Source organism: Podarcis cretensis (genome assembly GCF_951804945.1).
Source record: "Podarcis cretensis genome assembly, chromosome: 1".
Classification (NCBI taxonomy): Eukaryota; Metazoa; Chordata; class Lepidosauria; order Squamata; family Lacertidae; genus Podarcis; species Podarcis cretensis.
In genome coordinates, this window is record NC_137170.1 from 16,795,827 (window position 1) to 16,814,314 (window position 18,488).

General features: G+C 43.1%; 1 protein-coding gene across 5 annotated transcripts; it reads left to right on the plus strand.

Annotated features, from left to right (window-relative positions):
• Positions 1–292: 292 nt before the first annotated feature.
• On the plus strand, positions 293–17,435 carry MOK (MOK protein kinase). Of its 5 annotated transcripts, none has more exons than XM_079953480.1 (12): positions 293–381; positions 4,765–4,879; positions 5,524–5,613; positions 6,647–6,717; positions 11,125–11,203; positions 12,049–12,097; positions 12,758–12,936; positions 13,681–13,782; positions 14,576–14,749; positions 15,226–15,337; positions 16,757–16,960; positions 17,044–17,435. In XM_079953480.1, the coding sequence occupies exons 1-12, from the start codon at positions 336–338 to the stop codon at positions 17,119–17,121; spliced, it is 1,299 nt and encodes a 432-aa protein (XP_079809606.1). In that variant the 5' UTR covers positions 293–335; the 3' UTR covers positions 17,122–17,435. The 5 variants fall into 5 exon arrangements, 4 of the variants coding, with proteins under 4 accessions (XP_079809606.1, XP_079809609.1, XP_079809607.1 ...); XR_013833063.1 differs by having other exon boundaries at positions 294–381; positions 15,226–15,333; XM_079953481.1 differs by lacking the exon at positions 293–381 and adding an exon at positions 442–621.
• Positions 17,436–18,488: the final 1,053 nt, after the last annotated feature.

The following is an 18,488-nucleotide window of genomic DNA, read 5'->3' on the forward strand; positions in this document are numbered from 1 at the left end:
TTACAGTTCAAACTTAAGCATGCTTACAGGGAAGTTCGACGGCGACTTACTCCCAGATAAGCTTACTCTCCTTCATTTGATCATTCTAAAGCAGAGGTTGCATCTGTCACGGAGTGTGATTCCCGCATTGCCGAGCGGGGTTGGACTAGATGACCTTTGGGGCACCCCTTCCGACTCGGCTAAGGTTCTGGGCTCTCCCGTGACTGCGCATGTGCAAGGGTCGCCCGAGGGGCGGGGGTGGGTGGGGTTTCATAGGGCGAGGCGACTGAGGATGCGCGCAGAAAGGAGAGGCGCCGCGGTGTGCGCATGCGTCCCTCGGAGGCCCCGCCGCCGCCATGAAGCCCGCCCTGCGGCTGCCGCAGTCAATAGGAGAGGGCGGAGGTTAGCAACTGCGCTTGCGCCGCTCCGAGGGCGGGGCTGACACGGTCGCGCCCCCGGGTTGAGGGAGCTTGACGCTCTGGGGTTGCCAGGGTGACGGGGATACAACATGGCGCGCTGACAAGTTCTCGGCGCGGGGAGCGGAGGGCGGGGGGCCCTGGCGCTTCAGAGAGGACCCTCGCCGCCCCACACCCCCCTCCCCACCGGAGGGCACGCGCGGGGAAAGCGAGCGGAGGATGAACAGTAAGGGGGCGGCCTCGCTGGGGGCGGCGGCAGCAGCGAGTCTCCCTGATGGGAATTGGGGGGGGGGGAGAGGGAGAGGGAGAGGAGCCGGTGCAGCTCGGCTTTCAAGGCGGATCGCGGGGGAGGAGGGGTTAATGGAATATAGATATATATGTGTACGTGTGTATGTGTGTACACGTGTAACGTAAATGATCTACAACATCGCGTCGGAGAAGTTTGTTCCAGGTCCTGGAAGGATGCGACCGGTGGCTGCCGAGGCCGGCGTATATCTTCTGGCAGCCGGCTGGTTAAACAGAGATGCTAAATTCTTATAGCGAGAGGTGTCTGATTCGATATCCCGCTTAGTGGGGGTGGGGTGGGGAGGGGATGAGAGCTGTGTGCAAAGAAAAAGGGGTGGGGGTGGGGAGGGGAAGAGGCGTTTGTAACAGTGTGGTATAGTGGTTTCTGCGTGTGCTGTAGAGGGAAGCGAGGGGCAGATGGGGCTCGCCAACCTGGGAAGGTAGCCCCTTTGGAGAAGGAGAACTCCAGTCCTAAACCTCTGCCTTGCATGATTTATTCAGGAGAAGACAAGGCTTAGGAGTAAAAACCCTACACAGATCCAGAAGGGAGTCACTAAGATGGTTGGATAGCGCCTTGTACACCTCCATCTGGCAATAATAATAATAATAATAATAATTTATTATTTGTACCCCGCCCATCTGGCTGGGTTTCCCCAGCCACTCTGGGCGGCTTCCAACAAAGATGAAAAATACACAAAAATGTCACATATTAAAAACTTCCCTGAACAGGGCTTCCTTCAGATGTCTTCTGAATGTCAGGTAGTTGTTTATCGCTTTGACATCTGATGGGAGGGCGTTCCACAGGGCGGGCGCCACTACCGAGAAGGCCCTCTGCCTGGTTCCCTGTAACTTGGCCTCTCGCAGTGAGGGAACCGCCAGAAGGCCCTCGGTGTTGGACCTCAGTGTCCGGGCAGAACGATGGGGGAGGAGACGCTCCTTCAGGTATACTGGACCGAGCCAAGCTGGTGCCCAACATATTGCTCTGCTTTCCTTTGGAACATATCAGCGAGGCCAAGCGGGGGGGGGGGGGTGTCATCGACTAGGCAGCCCTGGAACTCCACAAACGCTGCCCAGGTTTGTACCCCAGGGAGGTCACTTTGGTGCTGTTAATGCAGTGGTTTGACTTCGCCCTCAGAGGTGCACTCAATTGTCTCTAGAGGCAGTAGAGTGCCAACAATAATAGCGGTTAGAGCAGAGTTTTCCAAATTTTTCATGTTGGTGACACACTTTTTAGACGTGCATCATTTTGTGACGCAGTAATTCAGTTTTCCTTAAGGTTACCAGATTTTTTTCAATGAATCCAGGGACACTTTTCAACTTCAATGGATTTTGTATGGGGACTGGTTTGTAAATCCAGGACTGTCCCCGGGAAACGAGGACATCTGGTAACCTTTTACTAGCAAACCGGAGGTTAAACTAACCCCTTTCTAGCTGCAGGAGGAGTGCAGGGAGTGTTCATGCAACACGCTGGCACACTAATGTGTTGTGACACACAGTTTGGAAAACTCTGCGTTAGAGTGTCAGCCACCTGGGAGATAAAAGAATTCAAATCCCCTCTGGGCCAGCCATGCAGCTCACTGAGTGACCTTGGGCTAGGTCAGACTTCCTCAACTTCAGCCCTCCAGATGTTTTGGCCTACAACCCGCATGATTGTAGTCTCAAAACATCTGGAGGGCAGAGGTTTAGGAAGCCTGGGCTAGGTACTGCCTCTCAAAGGACATCATTTTTCAGGCTTTGAACAGAGATTGCAGGTGGTGTTTCTTCTGCTTTGTTGTATGTATCCTATTCTAATTTCATGTTCAATAATTAGGACAGGCATCCCAAAACTCTGCCCTCCAGCTGTTTGGGGACTACAACTCCCATCATCCCTGACCACTGGTCCTGTTAGCTAGGGATGATGGGAGTTGTAATCCGAAAACAGCTGGAGGGCAGAGTTTGGGGATGCCTGAATTAGGATGTGTGCTTCAATTCAGGTGTATATGAACACCTATCATATTTTCAGCCTGCTTTATACATCTGGAGTATTATATGACATGATCTACAAAAGCTCATGCCATGACAAATGTTTCAGATTGCAGTCCAGCCTTAAAACTCTTCCTAGCCCCTGATCTGATAATGCTTATTCAAAACACAATTTAATGGGTTTTCCTTTCATGTATGTATCAAGCACAAGCCTTCCTTCAGGAGTGGGAAACCTTTGACCCTCCAGATGGCGTTGAATTCCAACTCCAGTTATCCCCAGCCAACATAGCCATGTGTGGGGAACTTTCGTCCCGCCAGAGGTTGCTGAACCATGACTCCCATCATCCCTGGACATCACCCAAGGGCTGATGCAAGTTGTAGTTCAGCAATATCTGGTGGGTCAAAGGTTCCCCACACCTGTTGCAGACCATCATTATTTGGAGGGCTACAGTTTCCCCACCCTGCCTTTTGTTACTATATAGAGTTGTCAAGTAAACATACCTAAGGTGGTAACAGCAATGGTTTGATTTATTATCAAGCAGTGATATATATTGTAAAAAGAGATCTTTAATAGGGGTGGGGTGGGGTACCCAACCAATTCTTACCATGACTGGTATGTACTTCACTCTTTGTAGTCTGTGTTCTACTGTTTGAACTGGGGATAGGCCCAGATTCCAGGTGCTTTGCCATTATTAGATATGTGGCTCTGATAGTCACACTTCATTTAAAAGAAGGGTAGGTGAGGATAGACAAGCTGTGTCCTTCCAGATGTCAATGCATTCTAGCTCCCATCAGCCCCATCTAGCATGGCCAGTAGTTAAGGATGATGAGTTTTTTACTCAAGAATATGTGGTAGACCCCATACCTGTTTAGATGCTAGAGCACAATTCATTGTCTACATGTTCAGACTCCATAATCTTCAACGAATCTAAAGTTTTAAAAGTGGGGTTATTTGCTTTAACCAATTGTTTTAAACACATGTTTCCAAAGCTATCAATGGTGTACAGTTATGAGAGCCAATGCACTTCTTGAGTTGCAGACACCTGCATCTGCTTTTCCAACTGCAGAGCAATTTGAGCACCCCGCACCCCTCCCTGAAAGAACTACTTTTTCTTTACAGCTAGCTGCAGTCTGAAGAAGTTAATTGTCATGAGAAGTTAGCCAGTAGAGGCTTTTAGAAGCAGTTGTTGTAGAGGTGATATGTATGGGAGACGACTAAACCAAATTAGAGAGGACAGAGGTATCTACAGAAGACAATTAGAAAGAAAGTTAGAATTGACTCAGTCTGCAGATACTTAACACCAAAGAAGCTTAAAGAATGGTTAAGAGAGTTATCAATATGATAGCAAGAGGGATGCTGTCTATATTGGGGGCCAAAAGCCATATCCATGGGCAGCTATACCTGTGTGAGTGGCAATGTCACACAATGAGTAAAACGCTCTGAATTACATAGCAGAGCATTAGGAGATTATAGATGTAGCTACAGCTGTGATCCCAGCTTACATGTGCTACATTTCCCTAAAGGATTCCAACAATATACCTCTGGGTATAGGACAGTATAGAAATTTAATAAATAATAATATAAAAAAATGATTATTTGATTCTAACAATCAAAACAGTCCAACTTAAAGGCTAGATAGGCATGAATTTAAATGCCATAGTGGTCAAGCTTTAAAATGCCTGTTGCTCATTTCTGATACTCTTACACAGCAAACTCAAATCACTGAAAACTAAATTGACACTAATTTGATTAACATTTTATCTCATAAATGACCATGGGAGTAAAATTACTATTTCACACTTTGCTGAAGAAGCATCTGATAGGCAGTTAAGCAAAGAAAAGCTTCGAGTTATTACAGCAAATGCAATCTTAAGCAAGGTGGAGCTCCTCACACAGCTGTCCATAAATAAGAGCTGTATTTCCATAATCCTTATACAATGTAGAGGGATGCAAGCCTTAGTTTTTGATAGATACAGTGATGATAGGAGAGTTGGTTGAATAAATAAGTAAGCTATAACCGTAAACATGTCCAATGAAGCTGAATTTAAAGCAATATTGAGGATATTAAGCTTGCTATCGATACTAAAACCTAGTTTTCTTTTAAAATTTTGACCTTTTTAGAATATAAAACGATTGGTAAGATTGGCGAGGGAACATTTTCTGATGTTCTGAAGGTACAAAATTTCAAAGATGGACAATATTATGCATGTAAACAAATGAAACAGCATTTTGAAAGGTAGGTGCAGCTGCTTTTTGAATTTTCTTTTTACTTAAATGTTGAAATACTGAAATCAAGATTGTCAAAGTTTGATTTAAAAATTGATTCTGAATATTTATAAATGTTATACAGAAAAAGAGTGCCTTCAAAGAGGACAACTAACCTTACAACCACTGCATTTCTCAATAATGGACTTGGCTGACATATCCAAATTTCTCTCTCTTTTGTCCTGAGCGTTAAACATAGTACATAGCCCTTCTCCAGATCCCACAACCATCAGAGGTGTAGGAACTGGTGACCAGAGATAGAGGCTTCTCTGTGATCTCTTACAGAAGTAGTTTACATGCTGTCTTATAAGCCACTTTCATAACCTGGGGGAATGCCATGAGATGCCTCTGCTATTAATGTAATACATAAATAAAATAAATAAATAACACTCTTCTGCTACCGGAAAAGAAAACCATGAAATACTCTAATTCGCTCATCCAAGCATGTGTCTCACACATCTCTTGAGATTATGTTGTGGCCCAATCCACAGACTGGACAGAGCAACAATAAAGGGGGGCGGGGATGAAGTGTTTACTCTTCTGTGATTTTAACAAACAAACAAAAGGGACCTTAACACGGTAGCCTAATCTTTTCCCTTTTTTATGTAACTGAAGTATTGACCACGTGAACAGTATGAGAGAGATACAAGCACTAAGGCGACTGAATCCACATCCAAATATCCTCACGTTGCATGAAGTGATATTGTAAGTGCTGCATGCTTTCTTTCACCTTCCCTTTCTATACCCTGAGTATTCTTCCCTAAGATGATGCGGAGGTGGTGAATCACAATTTCATTTGCCAGACCAGTTTTAATCTGGTTACAGTTGTTTGAGGCAACAGCTCCTCTATTTTCCTGTGGCATAATGAATGAGATTCTGCCTTTTCCTACACCCCTGCTCCCAGGAGGGCAGCAAATACCCTTGCGTTGGGAAGTGAGCCTACTGGGGCTGCCAATCACTTGCACTTGAATGGCTGAGTAATATATCTAAGTAAGGCCATTGAGCCACACCGAGACTCTACATGTACAAGTTTTAAGGAACAACTTACTTTTATTCCATCTTTATCTGTGTTCTCTGGTAGTCTAGATGATGGCAGCATGAACAGTACAAGAAAAGTACAATGAAGGACTCAAGTAATGACACTATTAAGGAGAATTACATGTACAGGCAACTCCCAATTTACATGCATTGAAGGCAAGTGTGACTATGCGCACACACATTGCCATGAACCTGGAAGTGGCATGAAAAGGGGCAAAAACAGCCCTAAAAGAGAGCAAAAAAACAGCAGAAATTGCATGAAAACAGTGTCCAGCAATCCCACAAGCCTTTGCGAGTGCAATCCCAGGAGCCTTTGCCCCAAACTTTGAGGCCTGTTGAGAGTTGGAGCTTGAGCAAGAAGTTTGGAGGCTTGCAGGCTTTATCAGTGGTGTTCCCAATATACGTGATTTCACTTAAACACGTGGTGCCTCAGAATGTAACCCCTGTGTAAATGGGCCATCTTATGCCACCTGCCCAATAAAAGACTACAGGTGGTCAGTGGATGATAACAAAAACGTTTTTCAGACTGTTGTATTCTACTGACGTAGAGTGACTTTTGTCTCCACATAAGTTTAGAACTTTTGCTAGAGTTCTAGCCTTTTCACATATGAGAACACCTCCCATCCACCAAAGGATTTCATAAGTAGTTTTATCCTTTCTTCCATGTAGTTAAATAAGATCACTCTTTTTTCCCTTTCAGTGACAAGAAAGCCGGTGCTGTGGCATTGATATGTGAACTCATGGACATGAACATTTATGAACTGATCAAAGGTATGTAGATCATGGCAATGAGAAAGTCCTTTGCAGAGATTATCTTTATTTATTTATGCAAAAACCCAACTATTTGTACAGTATGACTGACCAAAAGAATAATGTAGGGCAGGTGGAGAACCTGTGACACACTAAATATTGTTGAACTCCAACTCCCATCAATCTCAGCCAGCATAACCATTGTCAGGGTGTTTTTCTCTAGCAACATCTGGAGGACCAGTTGTCAGGGAGTTGTTGTCCAACAACATCTGGAGGACCACAAGATTTCTCTAGTTGGCCAGTCCTGTTGCCCAAGCTGAAGTCATTCTGTTTGTGCAATTCAGCTGTTTACCACCCTTAGTCTTCTTCCCAGTAGGTGAAGGCAGAGAGAGATTTTGAAATGTGGAGATGACATTTCCATATAATTACAGATACCAAAGGGAAACACCTGCCTGACAGTGCTGGAAAGGAGGAAACAGGTGCAGGTTGGAAGACTGTGTAGAAAGGGAACAGCAGCTAATAATTGTGTCATCTCTGCTCTGTAATTAAGAGTCCTTCTATAACAGCTCACACATCACAAATATATATATTTACAATTCAAAACAACTGATTGGCTGAGATTAGAAAGCCACGATCACATTTCACTGCTGTTGAGAGATTAATTCTCCTATCTTTTCTTGCCATTCCTTTGTCATTCTTGGCCATGTGCAAGTGTGTGAGAACAGGAGTTTGCACTCACCTGCTTTCTTGCACACCTCAAAAATTATTACTGATGGCTGGGGGCAGGGGCGAACGAAGGCTAACCGACAACCGGGGCAGGGGAAACCGCCGGCTGCACATGCGTTGCACCGCTACGTACGATACATGTGCCGTGTCGCTACATAGGGTGCATGGGCGGCGGCGGCGCTACGTACAGCGCATGCATGCGACACTGCGCATGCGTTGTATGTAGCGGTTTGCCGGTGGCGGTGCCCGAACGCTGTACGGACGGTGGCGGGATCCTCTGCTCGCAGCTGCAGCCGTGAATGGAGGATCCTCCACATGCAGCTGCTGCTGCACGATGGCTGCTTGTGCCACTGCACCCGGGGGCAGCGAGGAGAGCACCCCGCGGGGTGCCTTCTTGTCACCCCCACACACATGGCACCCGGGGTGAACCACCACCCCCTTATGACACCACTGGCTGAGGGTCCCTCCAGAGCAAGAGTAGATAGCAGTTGCTGATTTTCCTTTCCAGCAGCAATCCTTTTCACCACAAGTGAAATCACTTTCAGGTCTGAAGACTGTTTGGATCTTGGCCTGTGGTTGTTGTCCCCCACCCCCACCAATAAAATATAGCTGAGCATTGGAGGGAATGGCATAGTGTATGTTTCAAATGCTGGTTGTATATTGATGAAAAATGAAAGGCTAGACCATGAGCCACAAGTAACTTGAATGCAATGAATCTTAAAAGTTCCAGCTCCACCATGTTCCTTTTCTAGGCTAACTCTCTGTTTATCTAAAGAGTCTTAGGAACTCAGAACTTACAGAATTCAAGACAAGTATTCACGGTTGTCTTAGCTAGTATTGAATGTGGCCCACATACAAATGCAAAAAAATTGCAGAATGATGACAGAATACAGAAGCTCTCAAAACTAAAAAGCCTGCTTCTCTGTGCAAGCCACTTTCTAAGGGTGGTAATCAAGTTTCTTCAGTTCAGTGCCTTTATAATAATTTTGTCCTTGAGCTGCTACAGGGAAAGGCTTTCATTGATTGTCCTGAGTTTTATATTTATAAGGACTCATTGGGTGGCAGCCAATGTCCTCCTGCTTATGGAAGGGCTTTTGATCTAGCAGAGGCCCCTCCCAACAGAAGGCGGGAGATAACTTTCACCAGTTTCCCCGCCCTCCTCCAACCTTAATTTTTTTCTCCAGAAGAGAGAATCTGCAAAAATAGACTTTTTCCCTTGCCTCTGTTTAATCAACCCATTGGTCCTTCAGGGTATTTGGTATATGTATCATACATAAAGAAAATGTGGCTTTCTTTCTTTAGTTGCTGTTCCATTTCCTTCAGCAATGAATCTTCTGAGGGACAGTTCACTCATACATGTTCAGCAGCTAGTGACTGCAACACCTAGTGGTGACTCACTTGTCTGAGTGGGCCTTCATAGATAGATGCTCTCATTGCTCCTTAGGTCACCTCAGATGCGATTCTTTCCAGGAGAGTCAGCTCACACTAGTACAAGCTGATGTGAATCCATATTCTGTTTGTAGATGCAGATAATGTATGCATATGCATGTATGAGTTGGCACTTAGCATGGCAAGGTGGTGGGTAAGGTCTTTTCCATTCCATAATCCTTTTGAAAGGAGTGACATAGATGATGGGGGTTCTATCTTAAATCCTTATTTTATCTTAAATGTGAACAAACTGCAGAATATGAGGCTCCACAGTTGCTGGGGTTTTAGTGTCATTTCTTCGGGTGAGATTGTAAGGACTGGAATAATCTACTGCATTCACTCATTAAATTAGCTAAGGAAAAATAATAAGTTGATAGTACAATACACAGAAGCAACAACTAGAATGGAAGTAGTTTTCTAATGGCGATAGTTGCATAACTGAGAGTTAGAAAGCAGATTGATTCTGTCATCTAGAATGCATTAAAATAAGCAACTAAGGCTTATGAAAATTTGACTGAGTTTCCATGATGAATATTCTGAAAATGTCTGTGAAAAGAGACACAATATTATGACAGGAGATCTATGGGACAATATATATAAAATCCAGATGTCTGGCTGTTCAGCTTCTTCATGAACTTATGGCTCATTTGATGGCTAAGTATAAAGGTATTTTGTATTTAAATAGTTGAGGGTGAAGTGTCTTAGGAGTCAGGTTACTACATTGTAGGTTGAATCCAGGCTAAATTAGTCATACTTTTAATCCCACTGACTACAGTGAGACTAAAGCATGAATATCTTAATCCGGATCCAAGTATGACCAATGTTACCTTCCCCCCCTCCAATCCCAAATTGAATAACGTAGTACCTCTGGTTACGTACTTAATTCGTTCTGGAGGTCCGTTCTTAACCTAAAACTGTTCTTAACCTGAAGCACCATTTTAGCTAGTGGGGCCTCCCGCTGAGGCTGCGCCACCGCTGCGTGATTTCTTTTCTCATCCTGAAGCAAAGTTCTTAACCCGAGGTACTATTTCTGGGTTAGTGGAGACTGTAACCTGAAGCGTCTGTAACCTGAAGCGTCTGTAACCCGAAGTAGCACTGTACATTGGTCAGTCAGGAGCATTCATTCACCCTTATCATCCCAAACAGCTGTAGCTTATTCAAGCAATAACTTGAGAAGTAAAGTTCATGCTGAAAATGCAGTGAGTAAATTAGTCATGGTTGCTTCAAGTATGCCAATGCTACCTGAAATGAAGCAATGTAGCAGTTTGAGCAGGAAGATAAAAAATACGCTACTACTGCCTATTGTGTAGGAAAGGAACCTGTGGCCTTCTAGCTGTTCAGCTCCCATCATCCATGACCACTGGCCATGCTGGCTAGGATCAATGGGATCTGGGAAGCCAACAACTTCTGAGGGGCCACAGTTTCACCATCTTGGAGTAGGGCTCCACATTTCCCAAAGTTCAGATGCTTTGGTCAGATTGATATATCTCCTGTCAGGTTTACTATGCACCAACCGTATCATGTGGTTGAGCTCACCATATAAGGGGGTATCCGATAGTAGGTTCCCTCTAGGCATGGAAGTTTGCTCTTCCATTCATGGAGGGCAAGTAAACATCTAAGGCATGTTCAGAATGGGCCTAGGTATTCCCAACAGTGGCTGCTCTTTCAGCAGAGATTGGAAAGCCAGTTTAGAAATCAACACTTCCTCCTCACTCACATTTATGGGGAGCAAACCTTCATATCATGTTGACCACTATTAAGAGAAGAGTCAGCGTTGACTCTGTCTGCAGCTATCCAGAACTCTGGCATGTGTTAACTGTGGTTAGGTGAGTGCCTGTGTTTCTTTTAACAGTGGTTAAGGCTGAGCAGGAGAATTTGCTCTAGGGAGGGGGATAGATGACTGCTGAACTCTTAATGGTAGCTTCGTTAAATGAATGAATGAATGAATGCATTTTAATAAAAATTATATGCTACTTGATTGTAAACAAAAACCCTCAAAGTGGTTTACAAAGAGTATACAGTTAAAAACCACTATTTAAAACATTTTTAAAAAATCAACAGTATATTAGAAACAGATTAAACCAGCCCAGTGTGTTCTTCCTCACTACTATGGAAAATATAAAAATAAAACATACACTCTACCATGGTTCATAGGCAAACCATCTCACATCTGTATTTAAAATTCACTTAACTGGCAGAAGTGACTGCAAGCTCTCCATCATAATGTGAACTTTGTATAAAACTGTACCACGTTAATTTGACCGTTTCCTCTAGGGAGGAAAAAACCGTTGCCTGAAGGAAAAATAATGAATTATATGTACCAGTTATGCAAGTCTCTTGATCACATGCACAGGTAAGGCAGCCATTTGTATTTATTTTTGCAAATGTAGTATTTGGCTATATTATTGAGCCGGGATCTGGAGAGTCCAGTAAATACCCCAAAGGTACTGCTGTGAGGGTCAAAGTACATATGATATTAGTCGTGGGGCTGCTTTTATTTTGGAGAAAAAACAGCCTTGGGGCCCCTATCCAGAATGTGCATTTATTCTGACTTCACACTGATGAAAATTGCTTATCTGCTTGCCTTCAAAAAGTAGACTATTGATGGCTCATATACAGCATTTGCTGGGGCTAATAACAGCCATAAGAGAATGATTTTCAGTAGGGGGGGGGGATGGTATAGGGCTCCAATGTGGATTGGGAGCCCATTCTAGTTTTCTCCCAAATAAAAGGAATCAAGTTAATCCCCCTATCTTGATATAATATTATATATATATATATATATAAAATATATATAAAATATATAATATATAATATATATATATAATATATATATATCTGTACTTCCTTCCATAGGAGCCCAGGTAGCTTACAATCTTCATAAAATCACATTAAAACAACCTTAAATCACAGTTTAAAAACACTATGCACAGAAAAAACCAGTAAGCCACTAGCAGCAGGCTCTGCATGTAACATCCATGCAGTTTGATGTATCTATTCCAGCTGCAGCCTCTCACGCTGCAAATTCTTCTCTGGAGCATTCCCCAATCTCCAGGCCAGGGATGGTTTTCAGGAGTGTTCATAAGGTGGACTGGGAATGGGACAGTGGGGAGCAGGAAAACCCCAGTGCACAGGGGACTTTCTGTACGCCATTCTTGGTATATAAATACTTACTTGCCCTGAATAATTCTCTTGCAGGAATGGGTTATTTCACAGAGATGTAAAACCAGAAAACATATTAATAAAGGTAAGCAGTCTTTAGTGCAGTGTTTCTCAAAATGTGTTCCACCCCCCTCCAGGTACGTGAAAGAGTTTCAAAGAGTACAAGGCAGAATTTATTATTATTTTATCATAAATAAAATAGTATTATTAAAAATATCCCCAATTTATTTTTGCTTGAGAAGGGGCACACCAGTAAGACTAAACTCAAAAGAGGTTTGTTGTAGGTTTGGGAAACACAGCCGTAGCACAAGCGATAAATATGTTGAAACTCTGTATTCATTTTGCTAAGACTGCAATTTGGAAGTGCATTTGTACCTAAGAGAAAAGTGCATTGTTAGTTTTGGATGTGGAGCTACAGGTGCCCAGTTTAAGAGGCAGTATTGTCCCTAGCCTTTCCCAAACACTACTGACGAAGTGTAGTAAGTAATCTTCTATAACCTGGTAAGTCTTCTTGTGACCAAAGTTTCAAGCTTTTTTCCAGTTAAGTACACCCCGTTACCATTTTAAGTGCTCCTGCAGTTACATTTTCTCGCCATTTCCAAAGACTACAAGCACTCTGCTCAAAATAGCCATGGACCAGAGTTCATTGCAATGTAATAGCCAGATTTAATTAAGCACCTTTACACATGATTGATTTTATATGAATCCCTTCTCATTTGAGATGCCACAACTATCTTAACTGCAGCAGGATCTTCTGAAGCTTGGGGATTTTGGTTCCTGCAGAAGTATACACTCCAAGCAGCCTTATACAGAATACATCTCTACGCGCTGGTACAGGGCACCTGAATGTCTTCTCACAGATGGGTACTACAGTTATAAAATGGACATGTGGAGCGCTGGCTGTGTGTTCTATGAAATTGCAAGGTACATTATCTTAAAGGAATTGGTGGTTTGACTTGAGAGCAGGGCTGGCCCAACCATGAGGCGGGCTGAGGCAGCCGCCTTGGGCAGTGGAACACCATGAGGTGGCACCCCTGTCTGCCCCGTCATTAGTAAAGAAGCAGTGGTGGCGGCTTCCTGCCACCACTTCGCAACCCAGGTAACAGAGGCATTGGCAGTGGGGCAGCACCTTCCCATTTTGCCTCGGGCGGCAACAGGACACACTGCCCTTGACTTAGATTGAAATTCACATTAAGGGTAGGATTGTGTAGATGGCATGAAGTGTTCACAGTTGTGTCATGGAAACAATTTGTGAAAAGCTGGACAACAACAGGTAAAGTTCAGTGGGAAAGCACATGCTTTTGCATGGAGAAGGTTTTAGATATAGTCTTTGGCCTTGCTAGTAAACATACACTTGAGTCTTCACTCAAGTGAAAGCGGGGGGGTTAGATTTGAGAGGGATGGGAAAAACCCCAGAACAGCACATGGGGAGGGAGAGAAGATTGTTCTGTCTGGCAAGCTGCATTGCTTGCACAGATGGAATGTTTGCAATAGCACAATGCTGAATTCCACCTGTAATCTCCTCAATAGTCAGTGCAGGGGGCAAATACTACCAACACCTGTGCCACAATTTAAGACTGGACAGTTTTCCTCACAAGGAGAAAACCCTCAACCCTGGCAGTTTAATTTCCCACACTGCCCAACCAATTCCTCTTTTTTTGTTTCTAGTTTCCACCCACTCTTTCCTGGATCTAATGAACTGGACCAAATATCAAAAATCCATGATATTGTTGGTACTCCTCCCAAGAAGATTCTTAATAAGTTCAAGCAGTAAGTACATTTTGAATTCCCACTCTCCACCCCTATGCCACAAGTCACACATGCTTCTGCTCCAGCATTGTGGCATTTTAAACTGTGATCAAGGAGTACCTCCTCAAGCACAGGATGATCCTGACAGCTGCTATTTACTTAATGGCCAAGATGCTGAGTCAGGAAGTCACCTGTGCCATGACCTCGCCAGGTGCCCTGAGGCAAGCTACTGTCTTCTCTATAACAAGGGAATAACATGGATCATTAATGTATGAGAAATCCTCTGAACACTCAACAATACTACGTATATGTTAAGTAGGCTATGGGTTGCAAAGCACTGCTGAAGACAGCCCAGTAGCCAGATCTCTGTCCAAGTCTCACTATTGTCAGTAATTGTGCTGCAGCAACTCTGCACAAACTTCAGCTTCTAGATCAAGTGCGAGGGAAGCCGCCCCACCTAGAGCGCACTGCAGCGATCCAGTCTTCAGGCAACCAATTTGTGAACTTCCGTAGCCAGGTTTTCCTGGTCCAGGAATGGCTGTATCAGTCAAAGCAATTGCCATTGGTAAAAGGCACTTCTAAGCTGCTGAGGCTTCCAGTGACAGAGCTAGAGCCAAAAGTACAAACAAACTATGAACCTGCTGCTTCTGAGTAGGCAAATCGAAGGTCAGACAAAGAGCAAAATGTGTATTTAGCCTTCAAGATTTTCTACGTCAGCTTTATCTCTTCGGCATCCCTGCCCCATCCTCCCCAATAAGGCTGACATTAATAGCCTCCTGACAGGAATGTGTTTCCTTTCACTGGATTAATGCAGGTCACGTGTGATGAGCTTTGATTTTCCCATCAGAAAAGGGAAAGGCATCTCTCCATTTATGCCTAGCTTGTCAAACAAGAGCCTAACTCTTATGTATGCAATGATACAGTATGATCCTGACGAGAGGATCTGTGCCCATGAAGCCCTACAGCACCCTTACTTCAGAGAATTAAGGTAAGTAAACTTTCAGTGTCTCTTGAATTGAGCAATAAATGTGGAGTTGCTGGTGTCTCCAGCTTCTTAATCCCAGACTTAAAATCAGTGAGTGAGGTCCACCATTGCAACAGTGCATGAACAGGACTTTCCTTCCTCTCACAACCTCATTAATCCTCCCAAACTGCTCCAGAGAGGCCCTTGGCTAACTACAGCAGACCACAGGGACAGGTGGGGGGTTGCGAGGAAGGGAAAGTCCCACTGGTGCAAACACGACTCCACACTGGATATCACCCAGAGGACTTAAATTACATCTATAGCATCCAAGCTTAAATCTTGACCTACTTCACTAGGTTTGGGTACTTAACAGCTGCATTATAAATTACTGTTTAGTACGGCTGAAAAACGGAAGTTGCTATGTTGGCTCGACTCTCTAGTTGTCACAAACGAATTTTGAGTTTCATAGGTGAGATTTTGTCTGGCTCTGTGCTGAACAGGTTGGCAGAGAAACAAGCTTTGACCATACGCAGAAGAATGAGATTAGCAGAAAACCCATTAGAAAGGGAGACTCTCAGCTTGCGTCGTATTTCAAAGGAGGATCAAAGGCAGGTAATCTTTAAATCAATGAATAAGTAATAAACCTAATTAAGTAATGTCATTTTAAAATTGCCAACAGAACAACCCTGTGTCAAATGTGATGATATGATGAATAGTGTCCAATAGGCAAAACGTATTTTAGGATTTTTGTCTCAAAAGGATCCAAGGCTGTATGGATTTCTGATCTAAACAAACAATGTCCATCTAAGCAAGACAGGTAGCTTTAGAGAAGGCTTTGCATACATACTGCATACTAGCCTTGCAAATAAGCCCCCAAAAGCTACTAGCCTGCAAAAATATTTACTAGCTTGTTGGTGGCTGGGGAAAGAGGGCTCTGTCCCTCTTGCAGGAACCTGCTTCATTTATATGGAATTGCAGAGAGGCTTCCCGGCAGCCTGTTTAGTTTCTAGTTTGGGAGTGGATGGGGGAAATGTTCTGTCCCTTCTCTACAAGCCTGTTCATCTGCCTGCATGGAATTTCTTGTTGCCAGTCACTACCAGGCTAATGTCAGGGTGCTGAATATTATGATTTACAGCTTGGAGGAGCATACAGGATAGCATTTGGCGCTCAGAAAACTTTTAGTGACCTTATGAAGATGCACATGTAATTATGCTGGAACAGGTTATTTACACATCTTTTCTCGAGATGTTCCTGTGAGCATGACTGCTGTTGCATCCAGGCTTATTAAATCATCCCTGCAAATTGTACATTAGCAGGGAAAAGAGGGTCACTTATTCTAATAAAGCTTTTCCAGGATCTATTGGATCACTTGTGCAAGGGGAGGGGGCAGGATGAAATGTGCCCGATGAACAACAGATCTTACCTTTTGAAACCACTACACTAAGCTTCCCTCCCGCCATGGAATTCTGAAGGCGCCAGGTTTAAGTTGCCAACACCTTATCAAATTATATGTCAGATCTAACCAATGTTTTGTCTTATTTAAAAGGTATTCCAATAGCTGTTCTAGGGAGTAGTTTTAAAAATTAGAAATTAATCTCATGCTACTAACAGAGCAAGTTTGATCAAGCCTTAGCTTGTGGCACAGTTGAAATTCTTGGTTCTCTTAAAATTAGAGCAGCAAAAAAACTATTTTCCTGGTAAGTATCCACCTTCCAATATGCTCCAGCTTTTCTTCAGTAGTGTTTGGATACCAGTATTGGTGTGGTTACCATTATCTACATTTGCTCCTACACTAATCCGAATACCTTTAAAGTACATCCATCTATGTGTTTCTTTCTGAAGGTGCGATCACAGAAAACAAGCAGCACTACTTGGGAAGAACCATTTTGGTTGTAAGTCTGTATACATGCTTAGACCATCACAGCAGCAATGTCAACCAGACCAACACAGGTTATCAAACACTTAACATTTAGCCTACACAAAACATACTGATTTTTTTAAAAAATTGAACTTTTATTTTTATTTTAAAAGAACTTTCTTAGGAGAACCCAGGAGAATCCACTGGGACGTCGTGGATTTCCCTATACAGTGGAGTTGCCCAAACTGGCTGTTCCTGAAGTAACCAACTTGACTTCTTACCCTAATCCTCCATTTCAGTCAGTTTTTCCTCTCCCAGCAACCAACGGGCAAGTCCAAGTGTTGCAGCCCATAACATATTTTGGGACACACTGCAAGGTAATTCTGCCTTGCTTCTCAGATTGTACAATTTTAGACAAGTCATTAACAGCCGATTTTAACTTGTCTTGTCTCACCAACAGTCTGAAAGGCAGAAGGAATTTAAATCTCCTGTGAAACACTACCACTTGCCTGCTCTGGGAAGAAGAGGTGGTTACTGATGGACTAAGAATCCCTTGTGCTCGCCAATACTTTTGAAAGGTACACTAACAGCAATAGTGCCTTATCTTCTCAAATGCTGCAGCAAGATGCTACAATATTATTATTTTTGTGCTTAACTATATAAAAAAAGGAAAAGGATCCTTTCTACGTGAGCACCGTTTTCATAACTCAGACTGCACTTCATTTTTTTTTAAGCTCCCGATGTACAATTTTATTTCCTCTTAAGTGGGTCGTACATTTATTCCAATTGTGCTGCTCTGGTAGGAATGGAATTGTTACTACTTTTATATTAAATACGATACAGTACTTCCTATTTAAGGTGTGTTGAAACTGAATTTGTGTATTTTTGTAAATGTGACTGTGGAGATATAGATTGAAGCAGTGGGGAAGGTGTTTGGTAGTTTCAAAACCCGAGTCTACTTAGTGTCTTCTGGAGTATGTTACATCTGATTTGAGTGCAATCTTGTGTAAAGATTTATTTTCCAAATTATGTAAATGGGCAGATTTTCTCTGCATGCGTCGTTCGTAAGATCAAGTTAGTCTTGCTGTTGCTCTCCCAACATATTCCTGTAGCACGGAAGCTTAAACAGCATGGGCATGCTTTATCAGTTAAAATACGATTTGTCACATGCTCAATACAATTTCACTTCAAAGAACACATTGTGCATTTGTGCTAGAAGAGCCAATAATATCTGAAAGTATATTTTGTGGGGAAGGGGCCTTGTCTCTGCCAGGGACAAGATTCTTAAGTTGCTTTCAAAATGACCGTTTAAATGAAAAATAAAAATGCCGTTTTATTAAAATACAGGGTTTTGAAATGTACTCTCAAGGTTTGTTATATTCTACCCTTTTGAAATGAAATCCACTTCTATAGCAACCTCTCTCTAACAAGGAAAGTAGTTTGTATATTACTGGTACAACTAATTGTATAAATAAATTTATGACCGTCATCCAAAGCAGCAGATTCCCCAAAATATAGAGGTGAACACCTATCCTAGAAGGGAAGTCAATGATACAATGGGTTGGTTTTTTTTATCAGTAATGCTAGCGGATAGGTAGATAGTACAAAAATAAGTGAGACCTGACCTTACCTTAAATAATGAAAGTTGTACGGTAAATGGATTTTCCCTCCAGAAAAGCCACAGATGTATTCAAGGGAAGCATGAACCAGAACATAGCCATGTAGCTTCTATACTGCTAAAAGGTTGCATTTCTTCCATGTACGAGGGCAACAACTCTTTAACAATATTGCAGTTTCATCCAAGTACAGTGGTGCCTCGCAAGACGAAAAGAATCCGTTCCGCGAGTCTCTTCGTCTTGCGGTTTTTTCATCTTGCGAAGCAAGCCCATTAGCGGCTTAGCGGCT

What these genes read in the sequence shown, in the direction of transcription:
- MOK (XM_079953480.1), top strand. Translation starts at nt 336, where the DNA reads ATGAAGCCCGCCCTGCGGCTGCCGCAGTCAATAGGAGAGGGCGGAG. An exon ending in TCTCTTGATCACATGCACAG is followed by an intron (nt 11,204 to 12,048) that starts GTAAGGCAGCCA and finishes ATTCTCTTGCAG; the next exon opens with GAATGGGTTATTTCACAGAG. An exon ending in CAGAAAACATATTAATAAAG is followed by an intron (nt 12,098 to 12,757) that starts GTAAGCAGTCTT and finishes TCTTAACTGCAG; the next exon opens with CAGGATCTTCTGAAGCTTGG.